At 38.7% G+C, this 21,446-nt stretch overlaps 2 protein-coding genes and 1 long non-coding RNA gene across 8 annotated transcripts in view; 1 reads left to right on the top strand and 2 right to left on the bottom strand.

Moving 5' to 3' along the window:
• Window positions 1-8,165, bottom strand: part of PPARD (peroxisome proliferator activated receptor delta) — a 43,658-nt gene extending 35,493 nt beyond the window's left edge. For 3 of the 5 annotated variants that reach the window (XM_067468001.1, XM_060773088.2, XM_060773086.2), the window contains exons 1-2: window positions 8,068-8,165; window positions 1,668-1,758 (exon numbers count right to left, since the gene is read on the bottom strand). The gene's annotated coding sequence lies outside the window, so the exon portion shown is untranslated. Of the gene's footprint in view, window positions 1-1,667; window positions 1,759-4,194; window positions 4,921-7,226; window positions 8,007-8,067 lie in introns of those variants that run through there. The other 2 variants (XM_060773087.2, XM_067467999.1) reach the window with 2 other exon arrangements.
• A 98-nt stretch (window positions 8,166-8,263) lies between these two features.
• On the top strand, window positions 8,264-13,116 carry LOC137096997 (uncharacterized). Of its 2 annotated transcripts, XR_010909884.1 has the most exons (3): window positions 8,264-8,333; window positions 9,635-9,677; window positions 12,256-13,116. It is a non-coding gene; the product is annotated as an uncharacterized lncRNA (long non-coding RNA). The 2 variants fall into 2 exon arrangements; XR_010909883.1 differs by lacking the exon at window positions 12,256-13,116 and having other exon boundaries at window positions 9,635-10,947.
• Window positions 13,117-14,381: 1,265 nt separating this feature from the next.
• The window catches only part of DEF6 (DEF6 guanine nucleotide exchange factor), a 70,273-nt gene continuing 63,208 nt past the window's right edge, over window positions 14,382-21,446 (bottom strand). Inside the window, exons 9-11 of the mRNA XM_060773089.2 lie at window positions 20,218-20,416; window positions 17,785-17,875; window positions 14,382-17,266 (exon numbers count right to left, since the gene is read on the bottom strand). Coding sequence (XP_060629072.2) covers window positions 17,058-17,266; window positions 17,785-17,875; window positions 20,218-20,416 — 499 coding nt within the window. The 3' untranslated portion in view covers window positions 14,382-17,057. The remainder of the gene's footprint in view (window positions 17,267-17,784; window positions 17,876-20,217; window positions 20,417-21,446) is intronic.

The following is a 21,446-nucleotide window of genomic DNA, read 5'->3' as shown; positions in this document are numbered from 1 at the left end:
GTGCTGGAGAAAGTGATAGCAAAAGTGTACAAGTCAGTTAAGTCTTCTAAGAACAAGTTACAATACATTTACAAATTACATCAAAATTGTTTTGTTTGAAGTGTCATTACACAGTACTTGGTGTAAAGGATTTGCAAAACAGAAATACTACTTCAATATTCTATGAAGTATTGTCAGAAATCACAGTCACAGGAAACTAATTTGGTTTCCAATGATTCTTATGTTTAAACAGAGATCTTACCAAAATAATGCATAGAGAAGAAGAACTTTAAAATAATTGGTGACAATTTATCACTCAACACTTTTTCTCATATTCCCATGCAGGATATCCAGTAGTATTCTGACATGCACACTGGAACAGTACATTGACATCCACCCACTGATATATCATTATATTTTAAAGTTAACACTTCAGAGATAAGTTAAGTAGATTCACAGGATTCCAATGCATCATATTTCAGCTGCGCAAACGTATCTCACATACAAATGTTAAAAGAATGGGGCTGGCATCCTGTTAGTAGTGATCTTAATGCAGCTAACTGCAACCAGCTGTGCCACAGTCCCGGTCCTGGCATCCTGTTAGTAACATATGTGGGTATATGCCTGCTTTTTTGTTGCTCTGGTTATTGTAGAGAAAGGAATTCTCTACTTTCCTCGAACATTGACCAACCCTCCACCAGCCAGCCTATTTCATGTCGTGTTCATCAACCCCTCAGCCATTTAGCAAATTGTGGAAAGTAGTACTTGGCTTATAAGTGTCTGTCTCTGTGACTGTAATCATATGTACAATGCTGAAGGCATCTTCCAGGACCTTCTAGGAAAGGATGATACTGTTGCTGTGTGTCTTGCTGTAGTCAATTGCCAGATAGGTTTCAGCCACTCTCCACCCTCCACAGGCCAATAACTGATCAAGAAGAGTCAGAAGAGGGAAGTGGATCCTATAGCGTTTACATCTTATTTTATTTTTCTGGTTATTTAATATTTAATGTTTATTTTACTTACGTGATATTTGTCTTTACTGTTCTAATGTAGCACAAATCCTATGTAAAATCAAACTACGTATTTTTGACATTAATATTGAAATTTGAAATATATACAAAAAGTCTTTACTTTACTGACCGAAAGGTCGTGAGTTTGAAGCCAACCCAGGTCGGAGTGAGCTCCCAACCAAAATTGTGTAGCTTGTTGTCAACCTTTGCAACCCGAAAAACAGTTGCATCTGTCAAGTAGGAAAATTAGGTACCACTTTGTGGGGAGGCTAAACTGATTTACGAGGCCATAAAAATCTCCAGGAAGTATGCAAGTATGCAAAGAATGAGGAAGCAACAGCTCCTCTAGTGGCCAGAAACTGGAAAGTTAATAGCCTCTGAGTGTCTGTCTATATATGTTGTGCGTCTATGGCATTGAATGTTTGCCATGTATATGTACATTGTAATCCGCCCTGAGTCCCCTGCATGGTGAGAAGGGAGGAGAGACATCTCATATTTCAGCTGAAAGTGAAACTTTACAATATATCTTCCAATACAGGATCTCAGCATGTCAATCATCCTGCTTGTAGTACTGCACTGTACTGAGAACCATCCAGTACATATACAAATACATGTATAAGTTTCAAACTGAAATTCTAATTTTATTGCAAAAAAAATCCTTTTAAAAGGTGTAATTACCTTTTTGGAGCTGATGTTCCTGTTCACCTTTTGGCAAGGGCCGCCTTGTAGCTACCATGTCAGCATAATGGAAGTCCCAGGTGAAAGAGAACTGCAAAAGAGCAAAACATATTTTCATTCCATGCAAAAGCATCACTGGGAGGAAAACATGGAATAAAAAGCCAAGGCTTCAAATGCAAGTACACTTCCCTGGAAGGAGATTCTACTCAGTGGGCTTATTTCCAAGTAAAAGTATGTAGGGTTAGAATTCTACTTCACCTATGCCCCTCTAGGCCACATAGCTGAATTCTCTCTATAGTAAGAGAAGGCTCGAGTCTTTCACAATTTTTTTTTATCATGGTGCTTAGATGATCTTAAGAATTTTTTCAGCTAATTCAGATGAACTAAGTCAGGCTTACTTAGAAAAGAGGGTATGGGCTGATGTTTTAACTGTGGAATCCTACACATTTCTATTTAGAAGCAAATTCCACTGAGTGCAATGGACATACAGCCAAATAATTCAATACATGATTGCAACCAAATTAATCCATCCACATTCACCAACTTTTTATTTGTAATAAAATTCTGCCATCCCTTGTATGAAGTTTCTGTGGTATATTAACAGTCAAGTGAAAGAGAAAACGTTTATTAAATTTACACTAATTTCTCTAGACTGGCAGTAACTATTATCTGTCACAGACAAGCAAGTAGTTATTTATAAGCCTACACTATACTTTAATACCAAACAACCCATTGAAAAGCTTTTGATTGGATAAGAGCCGCAGTAATAATCTATTTTTATATCAAAGATATGATACAAGATTAATAAAAAAAACAGCTTGGAAAAGGCTGATTTTTTATTTGATTAGATGTGAAAACTTTTAACAACATGGGACATAAACACAGTAGTCTCAATTATTGTATCCTGAAGATTTCAATCTTACTAGCATCACAAAAATCTGGGACATAATACCATAGCTGGACACTGAAAGACAAAAAGTAAAATGAACATCTATCCTTTCCTCTGTAGTTACAGCCACCAACACCAGAAGGATCTACTATAATCACTTTATCCCTTTTTTTTGGTCGTGTCAGGAGCAGTCTGAGAAACTGCAAGTCGCTTCTGGTGTGAGAGACAACGTCTGCAAGGACGCTGCCCAGGGGACACTCGGATGATTTGATGTTTTATCATCCTTGTGGGAGGCTTCTCTCATGTCCCCGAATGAGGAGCTGGAGCTGATAGAGGGAGCTCATCCACCTCTCCCCGTATTCGAACCTGCAACCTGTCGGTCTTCAGTCCTGCTGGCACAGGGGTTTAACCCACTGCGCCACCGGGGGCTCCTTTATCCATTAAAACACATACACAAACTCTACATGTGAAATGGGAGTATGGAAGCATCAGGAGGAACAGCCACACTGACACTATAATGCAGCTTGGAAGAACCAGATCTGGTTTGAGATCAGGAAGCTGATTACAGAATCTGGCTGTAACCCATTTTGTGCGTTTCTTACCCATTTCCAGTAGAGATGCATACCAACACTCCAGAGGCATAGGGGGTAGAAAAAAATATGGGAAGTGATAGTTAGCGGTAGAGGTAATCAATTACCTCTCTCAGAAGGTCACTGCAAGCCAGCCATTCCAAATACTACAAAGTACCTTAGCAAGTGCAGATGTCTACAATGCACTCCACATTCTGTGGAACCAATTTCTCCCTGGGAAACTATGAGATCTGCTGCAGCACCTTAAAGGGCATAATTCAGACTTTCCTGCAACTTTCTTAAACGTGCTGTATACGCTTTCATCTGTGTTACAGCATGCTTTGGCAGCATGTGTTTTGTGGTCCCCACAGTTTTGAATCAGTTTGGAGCTGCATTAAATGGTAAGCATAGATAAGCCCTGAAACATTTCCATTTTTATACAGACTCATGTAAGTGGAGTCTTTCCCTATATTCCCCTCTTCTCTTTTGGCTGTCAAATTTCTGACAGTGGTTCAGCAGAGACTCTTTGAAAAACTCAGTGGGTGCTGGATATGTGACTATTCCCCTTTCCTGAAGAAGGCAAGTTGAAGCAAAAAGTTTCAGTTTTGTGAGCTTTTCTAAAATCTGAATAAGGGAGATTCAACTTGTATTAGCAATGGGGTAGCATATCTGAACCTAGCTACACATGCATGGCAAAAAGATTGTGCCTAGTTCACCAAGTAGGAAATAATTTGGGCTGAAAAACACATTAAAACCTCTCACACTACTACATATCTGTGTATTGGCACAAAGTAATGCTTGCGACAGCAGTACAGGAATCAAGTCCATGTAACTTCTGAACATTTCCCACACGATCCCAGTTTTTTTCAGAAAAAAAACCAGAATTGAAACACCTATTCAAAGTATGAGAATTTCAAATCAAAAAGTGTCTCATACAGAAGGAAGACCCACATAAGAAAACAGGCGCATGGATGTTAGTGATTCTTCTTCCTAATTATCCTTTTATTGTTTTGACTTTAATGGAACTTTGGAAAGCATAAACATTCACAGAGCCAATAAAGCACCTTACCTCAAACAAGGGATGGGCACATCTCAAAAGTCTATTTCCACGCACTGCCCCATTTTCCTGCCTACTTGTTCTGTACCAGTTCCATGCAGACTGCAGAAAGCCAGCAGAAGTACATGGATAAAGTATGTAATAAGGGAAAGTTCAGTAAATCTGCCATTCATGTGGATGAGTAAGAGGTTAAACTACTATTTGGTTCTGGTCCCTGACTCATTCCCTTGTGACCCAAGACACAGACAATGATGTGCCCCTTTATTGCTCAACTGATTCCTGTTAAAAGTCAGTTGCAGACTAGAGTATATTCTGTAATGGTAAGTGAGTGGATGACCTTTTCTCTAGACTTTTGCGTAACTCTAGCAGCTATAGTATAGTTAAAAGCCTTTGATGACTGGAGGCTACTTCAGTTTACTGGAATTATGCCATGCACATGTCCATGAATTAGATTTGAACAGGCCCGAAGGAAACAAATACCTGTAGTTTAAGTATAATCAGCAAAAGAGGGTAAAGTTAAGGTTGTGTGTGTATCTCAAGATCCATTATGACTTTAGGGGACTATCTGTGTTAAGTAATGCTGTCCTATGGCTTCACTAGTTCTTGCATAATGTCCCCTTCACCCTGATCAGTGTGTATATAAACATACACAATTACAATATTATCTTCTCATAAAGAAATGTACCCACTCATGTATATTTCTAGAAATTTTAGTTAAAAGATTAGCCATAAAAACCTTTGTCAATGTGAGTACAGTACCTTATGAACCACCCTCTTCTTTATAAATAGAATAACAAAAGGTAAGTCTGTCCTAGGAGAAGTGTCCTAAAAGAAGAACACATCCCCTCTATTCTCTCCACCATGGTGCCGCTTCTTGCCTTTTTGAATGCTTAGGCTAGCCCCTTGAGTTGGCATTGGTGCTTTCCCCTCTCTGTTGAATGACTTGAGTTTGCCACGGATCATATCAAAATCCATAATTTTGAACCCAAAACTGCTCTTGACATACGTGAAGTTGACTGATATATTATATATGGTATGTTGACAAATCTAGCATCCCTACACTATTAACTTCCTACTTCCTACTCTTCCTATTCTTTTGCATTATTTCCTACTTTTGCATCATTTCAACAAGGAAATGATGCAACTTTCAATTCTTCTAGAAATCTTTACCGTAATGATGTGCATCAATATCAGTAAACATATATGCCATGGTAAAGAAGACTGCATTAGGAAAGGCTGATACCTATGTACGAGGGGTGAACAAATTGGACTTTATCAGGGAACAGATTTTCTGCTCTGGAACCAATTTTATTTTCAACATATAAATATTTTAAAATATATCTCTCATATCTATACCATTCACAGTGCAATGCTAAAATGTTTACATAGAAGATAATTAAGTCCTAATGGATCCAGAGGAATTTTAAATGTATTAATTTTATTTATTTACTATCTGTATAGGATTGCAGTCTTAATTATTTAACTGCAATCTTAATTATTTAAGCACAAGTGCAATGGGAACAAAATGTATATGTCATGAATAACAGCTCTAAACACATTCTCTATTTTACAATAATATATGAAGCAGTAGTAAAGCACAGCAGGACAAAGAACTCACTAATGATTGAACAAAACCTCAGACAATGGCTAATCTAACCTGATTTTTCTAACAGCACAGCAATTCTTCCCAAATTAGAACACAAAATCCCTCTTGTCTGTGATGGTGGATTTCAGAAAGGTAATAGAGGAATATTCGTGTTTCCATCACATCGGAAAAAGTGAAGCAGGGAATAACAATATGCCTGGTAATGGATGCCTACTGCTTCTGTCAAAAATGAACTATAAACCTCCCTTGGAGTCCTATTACAGAAATAGCCTCCATGCCCCATTCAAAGCATTCCAATTCCTAAAAAGAAGCATTTTACATAATTGGAAAAGCCACCTGCTTTTCCCACTTAATTCCCAGTCCAAAAGCAGCAACATTCTCAATTCCAGAATGCCACATCAGATTAAAATAGTCTATATCTAAATCATGACCAAATGGGCGACTTTAATACAAAAAAGTATCTAATTTCAAAGTATTTTGTTTCTCTTTTTTTAGATCACTTTTCTTAATAATTTCCAAATTGTTACATCAAAAGGAGAATAACCAAACTTAGTTTAAAATATATTACGAAGCATTAATAAAGAACTATTGAGAATAAAGCCCATAAGAATACTCCTTATCTATTTAGTTCGCTTCTGACGTGATAAATAAATAAATGTATTTAGTTTTGTTGCTGTTCAGAGCTTGGGGTTGGTTTTAGTGAGTAAACTATGAAAGTAATAAAAACCAAGTGAGAATTAACAAAGAGATTAAAAAACCAAATTCTGTCTATTTTACTTTTGTGAATCATCACATCAACTTTTCCCCATGACTGCTGATGAATGACTTTGCATGTGCATGATACATCTGTCAAACTTTACTAAAATTAACGTCTTTTGAAAAGTGATTTTGTTCATTTGGGATTTTTATCAAACAGTTGTGTGCCTTCAAGTCTTTCCCAGCTGATGACAACCCTAAGGTGCACCTATCACAGAGTGTTCCTGGGAAGATTTGTTCAGAAGGAGTTTGTCCTTGCCTTCCTCTGAAGCAGAGTGTGTGTGACTTGCCCAAGGTCACCCAGTGGGTTTCATGGCCGAACAGGGATTCGAACCCCAGTCCCCATAATTGCAGTCCAACACTCAAAGCACTACACCATGCTGGTTCATATTAAACAATACATTTAATGTATTGTTTAATTAAACAGTTTAATTAAACAGTTTAATTAAACAGTTTAAATAATGCACCAGTAAGGCCTTTTTGCGAACCACCATGAGAATTTGGGGGGGGGGGGGCTCAAGCCCCCCAAGCCCCCCCCCCCCCCCCCCGCTACATGCCTGGTTGGAAGTGACTACAATGGCCATCCAGTCCACATCCCTAGTATGCAGGAATACACAATCGAAGTACCCTCGACAGATGGTCATGCAGCCTCTCCTTAAAATCCTCCAAAAAAGGTCCTTACCTGGAAGGGCAGCATGCAGGCAACTACTATCATTTGCCAAGTTGACCTTCGAAGTGGAGTGCCTGCCCCAAATATTTTGCTGCCTGAGGCTGGGAGGAAATAAGATCTGACCCCGCTCTCTACTGAACTACAAACCCAGACGATGTTGTCTAAGGGCCCTTCCACACAGCCATATAGCCCAGAACATCAAGGCAGAAAATCCCTCAATATCTGCTTTGAAGTGGCTTATCTGATTCCCCATATATTCCAGTTCAAAGCAGATAATGTGGGATTATATTCAGCTGTGTGGAAGGGGCTTTAGGGTACATCCGCAATGTGGAATTACTGCAGTTTGGCACCACTTTCTCTGCCAGGGCAGGGGCATGGGCAAAGTTGGGCCCTCTAGCTGTTTTGGACTTCAACTCCCACCATTCCCAAGGTCTTCAGCTTCCTCTGTCAAACGGAGTATTGAGTATTGAGACCTGGCAGTTGAGGTATTCACAGATTCGCCCTTAGCGCATAGCCCTTTGAGGTCAGCTCAGATCTGCTGCCTGAGGGGACACTCTTCTCTTCCAGGTGTTTTGGACTCCAGTTCCCAGAATCCCTGCTCACTGGCTGAGGCAGCTGAGGCTTCTGGGAGTTGGGGGTCCAAAAAACACCTGGGGGGCTGGAATTCGGGGATCACTGGCCTAAGGGAAGGCCTTTCTTCCCCTCAGGCCAGGGATTCCCGGGCTCCAGCCCTTCTTCGGCTGTCGCAACTGAGGCGCTGCTGGGCCTTCTCCCCACCCGCCGCCCCAAAGAGCCCTCGCCCCAAGCGGGGTTGCCCCTGGCAACGCCGCGCGCGCCCCCGCCGCCACCTCACCTGCTGGCGCGCGCTCCCACTCCGCGCACAACTTTTGCCATTAAAACCCCCCGCTGGCCCGACAGCAGTCCGCCCGGCCCCGCCCCGGCTCGAGGCGCGTCACGCGCGCCGAGCATGACGCCACCGCGCCCTCGCTCCCCATTGGCCGAACCTCGGCGCGGGGGCGCGGTATTAGCATATCGCCACGACGACGGCCCAAGCCCGCCCCCACCCCTTTCAGGAGTGCCCTGGACGGAGACACAGCGCGACCCAAACAAGACGGTGAGGTGAGCGGTTCTTGGTTTTTTGCCCCCACCTCCCTCCGGAAATCCGAAACATTCCAGGATCCTCCACGTGGGTGGCTGAAGGGGCGTCTACAAGTTTTGGGATACCCTCTGAACATTGCAGAAATACAGGTCTTGGCATGCACAGGTCTAAGAGAAAATACAATTTCCTCATTCATATATATAAATAAAAATGTAATGTTCGTTTGTGGGATTAACAGAACTCAAAAACCACTGGACGAATGGACACCAAATTTGGACACAAGACACCTAACAACCCAATGTATGTCCTTCACTCAAAAAAATTGATTTTGTCATTTGGGAGTTGTAGTAGCTGGGATTTATAGTTCACCTATAATCAGAGAGTATTCTGAACTCCACCAATGATGGAATTGAACCAAACATGGCATACAGGACTCCCACGACCAACAGAAAACACTAGAAGGGTTTGGTGGGCATTGACCTTGAGTTTGGGAGTTGTAGTTCACCTACATCCAGACAGCACTGTGGACTCAAACAATGATGGATCTGGACCAAACTTGGCATGAATGTTCCAAATGCCCAAATATGCACACACATGGAGTTTGGGGGAAATAGACTTGACATTTGGGAGTTGTAGTTACAGGGATTTATAGTTCCCCTACAATCAAAAGAGCATTCTGAACTTCACCAATGATGGAATTGAACCAAACTTGGCACACAGGACTCCCCTGACTAACAGAAAACACTAGAAGGGTTTGGTGGGCATTGACCTTGAGTTTGGGAGTTGTAGTTCACCTACATCCAAACAGCACTGTGGACTCAAACAATGATGGATCTGGACCAAATTTGGCACGTATACTCCATTTGCCCAAATATGAACACAGATAGAGTTTGGGGTAAAAGACCTTGACATTTGGGAGTTGTAGTTACTGGGATTTATAGTTCACCTACAATCAAAGAGTATTCAGAATCCCACGAACGACAGAATAGGGGCAAACTTCCCACAGAACCCCCATGACCAATGAAAAATACTCAAGGCCATCCAGTCCAACTCCCTTCACCAGGGCAAGAAAATGTAATCAAAGCCCTCCTGACAAAGAGCCATCAAGTCATATAGATATATATGATTCACACACAGAGAGATATCGTATCATAGATTTGAAAGGGACCCGTAAAGGAGTATTATATGTTGCATGTTCCAGAGTAGGCAAACCAGACACTCTCCACATCAACACTGACAAAGAAACAACAAGAAATACTGTTTACCCACAAGAATAAAGAAATTAGATATATTAGAAATCAACTTTTACTTTATTTTCCAGATCACCAGACTGGGCAACAGCAACACATGGCAAGGGACGGCTAGTAATAAATAAAGTTTATTATTATTTATTGTGGTTTTAATTGTATGAAGTGATAATTGTTTATTGTTGTTTATTGCCTATTGCTTTTCTGTATCTGTTGATTGTTGAAGCTGCCCCGAGTCCCTTCGGGAAGATGGGGTGGGGTATAAAGATGATGATGATTATTATTATGCGGTGTAGGTGTTTTCAGAGAGTTCAAAACTACTGATTTACAAAAAGGACAGTGTTTGGCTTTAATTTCTGTCGTACATATTCCATATGAAAACATCAGAGTCTGTGCATGTTCAGGGGCACATGGCTGATGTTTAATATTGTTGTGCTCACCCCATTTTTCCAAGTGTTGAAATACTTTGGGGGCAGTTTTAACCATGTTTTCCTTTGGAAGGGGTCACTGAGGACTTATTAATCTTTGGTCATGAGTGCAAGCACAATTTTAACATGCCAGCATATACCCCCCTTTTCTTATATCACATAGAACAGGAGTTTTTGATCTGTGGTCTATGGATCTAGTAAGCTTCAGAAGGTCCATGAACTACTTGTGCACGCACACACACACACACTTCAGTTTCAGCTACTTTGAAGATTATATACAAGCACAAGGAAGTGTTTGACCAAAGAAGGGATGAGAACCACTACTGCAGGAAGAGAACCAACACCCTAAAATGATCACTTAGCCTTGGTTCAACTTTGAGTCTCAGACTCAAACTGCAATCTCTCTTTGTAAAAACACACCTACATAATTTCTTCCTTATCCAGACACGAAGGAAAACTGGTTTCTACCCGTTTTGGGTATCCCTTAGCAGCCACCCAAACAAAACGAAATGATCTAACAAGCATTTTTCAAAGAAACATATTGATGAGTAATTCCCTATTCTATCATGTCCAAAATCTGGCGAGGCATTGCCTTTGGTAATTCCATACTGATAGCACTGCACAAAGAAATCTGTAACCAAAATCACATCATTTTAATGGCTCTTCGAACAGGCTTTCAACTAAGCAGTACAGTTGATTGATTACTGGAATATGGATTAATGGACAACAAGATCGGATGCTGATTCTATTGATGAGACGTGATGGATTGTTGTTTTCTGTACTGTTGTATTGATATTGATGTTAATTGATTGATATTACTGTTTTAAATGATCATGATTTTGTACTGTATTGCTGATACTGGTTGTTAACCGCTCTGAGTCGCCTAATGGCTGAGAAGAGCGGTATACAAGTAAAGTAAATAAATAAATATAATAAATAATAAATAATACTGGATACTATGCATTGCCTAGCCTTTCCTGGCTCAAATTAAATGATATCTTTACTGAATTTATGAAGAAGCTGAAAGGATGGTGCCTTTTAGTCTTCAAGCTTGCAGTGGTTCCCAACCTCTGGTCCTCCAGGTGATTTGGACTTCAACTCCCAGAAATCCCAGTGATCTTACCAGCTGTTAGGAATTGTGGAAGGATCATAGTTGTAATGCATCATAGCTTTAAACTTTGGAGAAAAACCTTCAGCATTAATTAACAAGGAAAAATGTACATGACTACTGACAATTTACCTTTGTGTTTATATAAATAGTTTGCAAAAATATGTATACACTGAACTCTGATGGATACTCAGGCACAGCTATTAGTCATGTTTCTATCTGTGCAGTATTTGACATTTATGACTAGATATGAGTATACGTATTAGATGCACTCACTTCTTAATATATTTATTAATTTCCATAAATATTTGAAGTCTTATGAGTGGCTCATCTAGAGAATATTTGCATGGTACAGTGGCAATCACCTAGACATAAACATATTATAGTGGACTTGCATTCGTGGCTTTTTTCTTTTACCTATTTGTTGGGGGTGAAATCTTGGAAAGAAGAGCAACAGGATAAGATGGTAACATTTATAGCAACATTTTAGCAGCTAGACAGAATTTTCCCCCCCTCAAAATCGTATGTAATGTTGTACATATTAGTTTATATTCTAAATATTAATCTCAGAAGACGGTCTGTTTTCCTGAGCACGTTGTCTATACCAGCTCACTATAGTCTGTTTGAATTTTTTATTATAAACTATCCTGCAAATCCAAACGCAGTATTATCAAATTGATATTAGACTATGGTCATTGGGGTTCTGTGTGGGAATGTGATCCAATTAGCTGCATGTTCTTAATGGAGGCAACTGATGTTGAACTGCCTAAAAGAATTTCAGCTCTTAATAATCCAACTGACATGTTCACAAAAGATTTTAAAGTGTATGTAATTTTGGAGATTATTGCATCAGATTCAGGAACAGCAGTGAAAAACATACATGCATTGTTAGTGGAGTCTGGCTGTCTCGCTAATTGCGAACGGACCTAACACTATGGCTTTGCCTGAAGTAACACCTGATGGGTGAGATCAGAGACTGAATAGAAGATGTAGGTGTTTCTTAATGAGTCTAGACTTTGAAATATAACTCAGGAAAGGTGGGGCAAACAGATGTTAAAGCAGTTTGCAGTCTCAGAAGGAGGGTGTGATTGGGTTATATATTACAAAATATTTTATGTTCATGTCCAACTAAAATTGCCAATGCATCTTTTGGTTTTAGAAAATGATGAAGACTCAACAGAATACACAAGCAAATTACCCTCTCCATGCTCATTCATTTTATCTGCCTGGTGCCTCTACCTTCTGTAATCAGATGGTGGAAATTATATAATCGACCACGAGGGCCACCCAGTTCAGCCCGCTGCTGTGCAGGAATACCCAATTGAAACACTCCTGACAGATAGCCATCCAGTCTCTGCTGCAGAAAAAGAGTCCATCACATTCCAAGGCATCATATTCCACTACAGAACAGCTCTTACCGTCAGCAAGTTCTTCCTCATGTTTAAGTGGAATGTTCCCCTTGCAGCTTGAATTCATGGCTTCACGTCCTAGTTTCTGTAGCAGCAGAAAACTTTCCTCAATTGAACCTCCTTTCAATTATTTGAACACGGCTATCATGTCCCCTGACAGCAGCCTACTTTTCTCCAAACTAAACATTGAGTAAGAACATTTATCTTGTTACATGTGACAATCATGATTCTCTCTCTGGAAAACTGGGATCTACTATTCTTTTTTTTTCAACCCGGGCACACTTTTAAAAACTTCCAGGCATTGGCATTAGGAACTAAATTGAACAAAAAATGAATGAGAGACCAAATGAAGATGTGTAAAACTTAGGACACTCCCTCTGCGGACTGAACAGAAGCCACTAATGGACCTCACCCTTTTAAAAAAATTATTTTCTTTCTTCCCCCCCCCCCCATGTCTGCATACCAATCTATCAATTTTCCAATCTTTCTATCACACCGATTGTTCCCCCTCTTTCATTGTTATGGTGAAAATCACAATAAAGATTATTTAAAAACAAAATAAAAACTTCCAGGCATTAAAAGTGTAAATTGAATTTGATTCTACTTCTGGGAAAGTGCTGGCCAATACCTTAGCTTTACATTGTGATTTACCAACCTAACACAATTTAACTTCTATCGGTATATTATTTGACTCCAATAATTTTCTGTCTTCCCCCTCCCTTCTGATGGAGCACAAGCATTGTGTACTGTAGAAAAGTTGAAGCAAATTAAGAAAGTACACTCTCTCTTTTATTGTTTCTAATTATCCTTTCTGCAGGGAAGGAATCCAAATAATCAGTAGTCTCATCTCACCAATTGGGTCAGGTGATGTTACAATAAAAAGGGTCCACAAGTACCTTAAATACTAGCAGATTGATTGTGGCACACAATGACCTGGAGAGTTTAAAAACACAAAAAGTCAGGGAAAATATAGTAACTGTCCCATTTCCCATCTAATATGTATTGATATGTTTTAGTATTTTGAATTTCCGAAGATTGTTCTGAAAGGATAGGTGTGACTTAAAAAGTGTTTCCGCAATCAACTGGGTAAGTGGTTATAGAACAAGTAGCTCTGTGGTTTTCTAGCAGAAAATGTCATCAGCAGAAAGTTGTAGCTAGTGCTGACACAAGGAGTTTCTTCTCCAGTGAACATTAGTGGAACCAGAAATTATGAGAAAGGCTGCAGCTTTGCTCAGAGAAATTTCAGCAGAACTTTCAGAAGTTCCACATTCTCTGAGAACACAAAATACTGTAGAAAGGAAGATGTGTTCAACTTCATTTCCTGAGAAGGGAAAAAAAGTCTGATTTTTTTCAAGTCACATGATGACTTATGGTGATCCCTGAATTTTGTAGGGTTTTCTTAGGCATGGAGTAGTTTTGCCAGTTCTTTCCTCTGAAATGTAGCCTACGGCATTCATTGGTATTCACTGAGGTCTCTGACCCTAGCTAGCTAGCTTCCAAAATCAGATGAGATCTAGCTCCTTTGAGGTATTCTCTTCTTTAAACTGAATTTTATTAGAGCCAGAGATGGTATTTTAAGAGCTGAATGTCACATGTCCAATCTCTTTGTTGTTAGCTGCCACCAATATGACTTCCATGTACAGTGACACCATAAATGAGACACCCCCCCCCCTCGTGTCACTCTATCATCAACAGCCCTACTCTGGTCTTGAAAACTCTGGGGTGTTGCTTACATGATTCTATCCATCAGTAATGCAGTCTTCTTTACCAACTGCCTTCTGCCTTAACAAGCATTATTGTTGTTTCTACTGAATCATTTCTATTCATGATGGGGTCATAAAATTAGAGTTGGAAGAAATCTCAAGACCACACAGTCCAAAATACAACAGTCTCAATTTAGTCATCTTGGCCTGATTCATTCTTGGATCCAGTTATCGGTCTTTTGTAGTTGTTCACAATGTCCATAGAAATCTTTTCCCACACCACATTTCAAATGAATTGCATTTGCTTCTTATTAGATTTTACAAACATACATAGAAATGTCATGGACAATCCTCACTTTGCTATTCCATGATATATTTTTACACTTCAAGGTCATGTCTAATAATTGCAAATAGTTTCTATTTTCTGCTAATAGTATGGTGTCATCTGCATATCTTAAATTACTGATTTCCTCCCTCCAGTTTTCACACCTCCTCTTCTAAATCTAATCCTGCTTTACATATGATATGTTCAGAGTACAAGTTAAACAGATACGGCGATTAAATGTGTGGCCTGCTTTTCAATTGAAAACCATTCTGATTTTCTCAAGCATCTTGGACTGAGTCCAGGTTACATATCAGAACAACCAAATGTTGTGGCACATCCATTTCTTTATGAGCAGTCCATAGTTTTCCATGATCTACACATTCAAAAGTTTTTTTATAATCTATAAAACACATGCTGATTTTTCAAAAAAATTCTTAGTGTGCTCTACCATCTAACATATATTTGCAATATGATCCCTAGTGCTTCTTTCTTTCCTAATGAATGCAAAGGTCATGTGGTTGTTGCAAACCCTGGTACCCTTTCCTGACAACTGAAATTTATATTAACAATTTCTGATCTGTAGCTCATTGTTTTGTTTTCCATTATTTGTTGATAGATTTTAATTAGAACTAAATTAGACTCTGTCTCTGCAGATTGAAGCAGCTCTATTGGTATGCCATCTGTTCCCAATGATTTATTTCTCCCAAGTGCTCTGAGTCAGATCTGTAATTGTTTATAATTTGGATGTAATCCCACTACCATTCCTGGTTGAACAGGTTTTCTGGACTTTTTTTAGTGCTTCAAAGCCCCGTAAAGCCTGTTTAATATTCATAGCGGTGTCAGAAAAGAATGAGCCTACACACAAGTAGCAACAGCTCTCTAATACCACTTTGTTTTTATCTGCCAGACTCCTAGATTACTTTCTAAATGAAAAACTTCTAGTGCTACAAGTCAAAACACACGCCATGCAATTATTCCATCTTTCCCCTTTCAGCAGATTATTGTGTTACACAAATATTTTGGGCTGTAAACAAAAGACAACAATGTGTGGACCCGCCCACACTAAAATTCCATTAATGAGACACAGTGATTCCATGATAAAAGGCTTGTCTAAGAAGCATCCTTAGACTTCAGTCATAAGCACACTTACTAGAGAATAACCCCATTAGAGTCAATGGGATTTATTTCTGATGAGATGAGGTTAGGTTCACATTACAACACTGTGAAGTTATGGCATTAAAATGTTTAGATCTTTGCAATTTAATTAAAGATGCTGTAATTTTGCACCATAACATGGAATCCTTTTTCCTTCCCTCACAAGCTCTTAACTATTATGATGCCTTCCTTCTCCTTGTTCACTTTGCTATTCTATTTTCATTTCTGCTACTATCTTTGAAGATTCTATGTACAGTGTTTTTTCCTGTGAAACTCTTCTTAGGATAATGTTTGTACACCTCTGACCCCATCAAAGTCACAGTGTTCATAGCCCATCTCCAAAAAGTTATGCCGACTCCTCCAAGCACCCTCTCTTCTAAGTACTTTGGCTCCTAAAATAAAAATAAAAAATACACATATGGACATATTCACAAAGTCTTCTAATGAAAAATAAAAAAGTTCAATGTAAAATGCATATTATATGCTACTTAGCCACTTAGTACAGCCAACTAAGTATCCATCCTTCTACAGCCACTTATTTTAAGCTTCCAGTCTCAAAAAAAATTGAGAAAAGTTTGCAGAGCTTGGAAAAATTATTTTTGGTCGCAACAATTCCAAGACACTGGCTGGGAATTTGAGGAATTATTGCTGAGAAAAGTAACTTTTCCATATCCTACTCAAATTTTACGTCAGGCACAAAGTATTTTCCGAATCCAGTATAAATGTTAATTCTTGGATATCTTCTATTCAGCAATGTTTTTTTTTCCTTTTGTTCAAGGGGGAAAAAAGATTAATGAGAGCTCTAAGGCAGAAAATTAACAGTATTGACCCCAAAAGAACAGGATCCAGTCTTTTTATATCTCAAAGCAATATATATATATATATATATATATATATATAAAGGTATATTTTACAATTTATAAAGACAAACAGGCATCTTGACATATTGCAGCAGTGGTTACCAGCAACAGCAGCTGTTAGGAATTCCTCATGCAAGTAATAGCATAGTTTGGTGCAGTCAATGTGATCACGACGTTCCTCCATCTGCCAAACGGGACTGGGTATGTCAAGGGAGAGCTGTAATCCAATCGTTCTGTATGAGTGAGGCATGGATTTTTTAAAGGAGGGCTCCATTTTGTCCAAATACATCAGATATATGTCTAATATACTATAAGCATGTTGTCCGTGTAGCCCTTGGCTCAAAAGAGCAGAATCATCACCGCAATCCCTGTATTGTCTTTCCTATGTAGTCTTTACATCTGTCCAGTTTTCAAATATATAGGCACTATAGTTATTGCTAAGCTGTTACGATGTTTACTACTTGGTCTCTATATTTAAACAAGTAGGCTTGCCTCTGTCCTGTTGCTAATCAGAGGATTTTTGAGGTAGGATCATCCTCTTCAGGCACTGGCTGCTGTTTTTCAATCTCTCCATTTATATTTTCCTTCCCCTCATTTTTTATAGCATCAGATTTCTTCTTTTCCAAATTCTGTTTCAGTTTGAGAGAGGAATCTCTCCTGGAAAGAAGTGCAGGACTAAAGCCAGAGAACCCTCCAGTGGTCACTGTGGTACGCTTCTCTAGAAATAAATAACAGTACAGAACAGAAGAATTGGTTAAAAGAATGGAAGTCTTTTTAAAAATATTTTGAAAACCTTTGTTATGCATGCACTAATTACCATAACTACAACAAATTCTCTGTGTGTGTACACATATGTATATTCTACAATTATATTCTGCCTACTGTGACCTGTATCCCAGCAGGGATAATAAATAATAGCACAGAACACAAGCCATCACGTTGGAATGTCTTAATCAGTCCAATTCAATAAGGACATTTGTATTTGTATAAGAAGACAAAAGATCTTAAAAACAATGGTGGTCATAAACCCCAGAGGGATCTGAACTCTGTGCACACTTAGCAGAAGATCAAAAGAACCATAACTATCTATTTCTATAACATCAGATTATTCACTAGTAGACAAATAGCTACCAGATACAATATGTTTAGCTTGCAAGTTTGAAACCATGAGAGAAATAACTAGCGATGACCACTTCATATTTAGCTGCATATATTTGTTTCAGATTTGTCATTTACCTCCTGGTGTAATGGGGTGCATTAGTCGATTCATCTGCACATTCCAGTGCTTTACATTGGTACTGGCTTGTTGGAGTTTCCGCTGGGCCAGCTGCAATAGAACAGGAAAAGAGTACTATAGGAGTAAAGAATAGCTCTGCTTGACAAGTATAATAGCACTTTCAAGCATCTAAAAGGCATTGCATTCATTAAATACATGAGTTACAAAGGATGATAAACCCCAAACCAACTGCCAACTATAGTAATTGTGTCTACTGAAAAGAGATTAATTTTCTATATTGCACCATTGAGAAGGCATCTTAAAATCAATAGCAAGACTGCAGTGTTTACTATATACACTATTTTTAGTTTAAAAAAATAACCCACCCACCCCCAAAAACCATGTGTCAATGTGAATACCATACTTTAACACCCAGTGAAAAAGAGTGCAGCGTTAAAGTACACTACTGAGTAGAGTGATGAAAGGTGAGAGCTTAGTTCATTTTGGGAAAACCTAAATGCACCAACTCCCTCTACTCTCTCCAAAAGGGTGCTGCTTCTGGCTTTTATGAATGCCTGGGTTGGAAAATGGCAGTGGTAACTACTATAGGCTACTAGCCCCCTGAGGAAATGCTGATACTTTCTCCTCTCCACATAATGACCCTCAACTTATCCACAGGTCATATCAAAATGTATAGTTTTCTCCCCAAAAGCTGCCCTCAACTTATACACGAAATCAACTTGTACATGAGTATTCATGGTATTAAATTGTAATAAAACTACTATTTTAAAATGCTGATAAGAAATGTATCTCGATTAATCAGTAAGCAAATTGAAAAATTGTTAAACACATGAGAGAAATGTGAGTGAACAGCAGATAAAACAAAGTCTCATTTTAAGAAAATGTCCATGTGACAAGTGTACCCTCGACTGCCCTCAACCTCTACACGAAGTCAACTTGTACATGAGTATACATGGTAATAAATGATAATAAAACTACTCAGTTTTAAAATGCTGATGAGAAATGTATCTCGATTAATCAGTCAGCAAATTGAAAAATTGTTAAACACATGAGAGAAATGTGAGTGGAAAGCAGATAAAACAAAGTCTCATTTTAAGAAAATGCCCATGTGACAAGTGTACGTCATCTAAAAATCAAGGAAATGGGGAATTCTTTTTACTCTGATCCTAATATAGTTAATTAAATGAACAATTTGACCACATGCACACACACACAAACACACACACACACGAACTAGGATTCTTCTGCTCACATCACAGTCCTAAGCAAAAGCCACTGAACAATCTCATAGTTTTGATAATCCTTTAATAATTTTTTGGGCAGTGATTACAAAACCCCAGATAGCTCTCTTTAAATATACACTAGTGTCAAAGTTTCAAAATTTTCAGAATGATACCTCAGTTCAATAATCTTTTGCTAAAGGTCACTAACTGTACTGCTTAATATCTCAACATGGATGATAATCACAGTAAGGTACTTGGGCAGTTTTAAAGATGATACAGCAGATTTGGATTTCTTTACTTGGAGGAGTATTTTTTTAAAGTTAGCTTCTTGTAGAGCATTTGCATTAGACTGAAACAGTGAGGAACTGAATTTCTTTAAGCTTCTTTGAGCCCTCAATAAAAACTTGTGGACAGAATTGCAACATCAATGCAAGCAATTACAACTGTTTGCTGGGAACCATAGCTTCAGGAATGCCTATGAAGCAGCATTCAAGACATTATGTCCCCTTGTAGCATCATCCAAAGCTCTGCTCAGATTGGAACAATATCTATGGGGCCATCTCTCTATGGCATAATTACTATCTACTAGTGGGTTTCTTTGATTTGAATTGCCCTGGGTAATCTGATGATTGTATGAAGCAGAAGAATGAGGATTTGGCTTTGGGTACGAGGTTACGTGAGATGGCCTTTGGACCCCTTTACCACCACGATAAAAATAAGAGCAAGATTGGTGAGATGACAATTGGTGAGTTAACAAAGTAGATGTGTTCATCTGCATTACTTCTTCAACAGAAAATTTGACACCAGAGGCTGAAATACCATGGAATGAATAGGGAGGCATTCCTACACTACAAATAATATGAGCACTTCAATATGTTCCAACAACTTTTTATCAAAACCTAACAATATGTATGTGAAATGAAACAACCTAATCAGGCAAGTCTTGCATAAGTAAATAAAAGCATTCTGAGTCTTCTAGGAGTTCTCTGAAAGCTTGCTATTCATGCTAATATTAGCAATTGGGATATTGACTAGAATCATTTTTAAGGCATGCACCTCAATCATTTCCCAATTTTACATTTTGTGTATCCAGCAATTGGAGAGAAAAGCTGAAAGAGGATACATAGCTGGTTTCTATGGGGACAGTGGCCCTTGAGTAACTAGTTCCACAAGAAAAAGTGAAGAGGAGACACCTTCACTTCCACTCACCATAACATCCTGGTCCATTCTCTCTCTGTTAAATCTCACTTCTTCTAGCTGCTGTTGGGCATCTTCCAGAAATTTGCTCTTATTTTCCATCTCTTGCTTCAGGACCAGCTTTTCATGCTGAGTCTTGATGATGTATTCTTCTTGCTCTTCCTTCAACTTCATCAGTTGCTTCAATTTTTCCTCTTCTTCAGCCAGCAGCCTAGCAAAATTTCACTGGAGTCAGTGACACTTGGCAACATGAGCCGTTTTATTACAGGTCAATCCCAGGATATATAAACAATCATTGTTGCTATGAATAAAAATAACAGATTCTACTTGTAAGAGAAGTTGACCATTGCCTCCATTCTAAAAAAAATTGCTTTCAGCATAAATGAGAGCGAGTTTGTGGATAAACATTTTATACTGGGTTAAATCTCTGCAAAGCCGTTATTTTATTATCTTTTTCATTTACTTCCAGTATTTATCCATTGCTAAAACTTGTTAGCTTTTGCCTGTGTAACATTGTAAAGTATGCCCATTCTTCTCCATCCCCTATTCCTGGTTAAGGCCTAGTAATCTCTCATCTTGGCTATGTTCTTCGCTCTCATTTTTAGTTTTCCTCACTTTAACTATAACTATGTCCATAAAAGTGACATCAAAATCATTCATCTTTCTTTCAATTATATCATTCATTTGTGTGTGTGCCTTCAAGCTGCCTGTTGACCGATGGCAACCTCATGAATTTCACAGGGTTTTTACAGGCAATGAAAACTCAGTTTTGCCAATTCCTCCACTGCAATATAACTTACAGTACCTGATATTTGTCCATGTATCCAATCAAAAAACTAACCAGTGCTCACTCTACTTAGCTTCCAAAATCAGACAGGATCTGCATGTGTGTATTATTCTAAAACATTTAAACCATCTAGATAGTGTTTAAAGTATTTAAAATGAGCTGAAACACAAAATATAAATATCCACCAAACAGCATACCATTAAAAGCTTGTTGGTCATTTTCTAAATGCCTTAATAGAAAAGTCTTCACTTCCTGATGAAAGGAGTGGAAGAAGAGAGCCGCCACCACCAATGGCGGCTTTCCTAGAAGCCGCCATTGAGAAGGCCCTCTTCTCTTATTTTCACCAAACATGCCTGAGAAGGTAATGAGACACAATGACAGGCCTCACTTGACCTTCTAACTTTTAATGTTCTTCCCTAAACACCTGTGCTAACTTCCTGTGTTTTCCAAGTCC

This window comes from Anolis sagrei, chromosome 4 (assembly GCF_037176765.1).
Source record: "Anolis sagrei isolate rAnoSag1 chromosome 4, rAnoSag1.mat, whole genome shotgun sequence".
Lineage (NCBI taxonomy): Eukaryota > Metazoa > Chordata > Lepidosauria > Squamata > Dactyloidae > Anolis > Anolis sagrei.
This window is presented reverse-complemented; position numbering and strand designations above follow the sequence as displayed.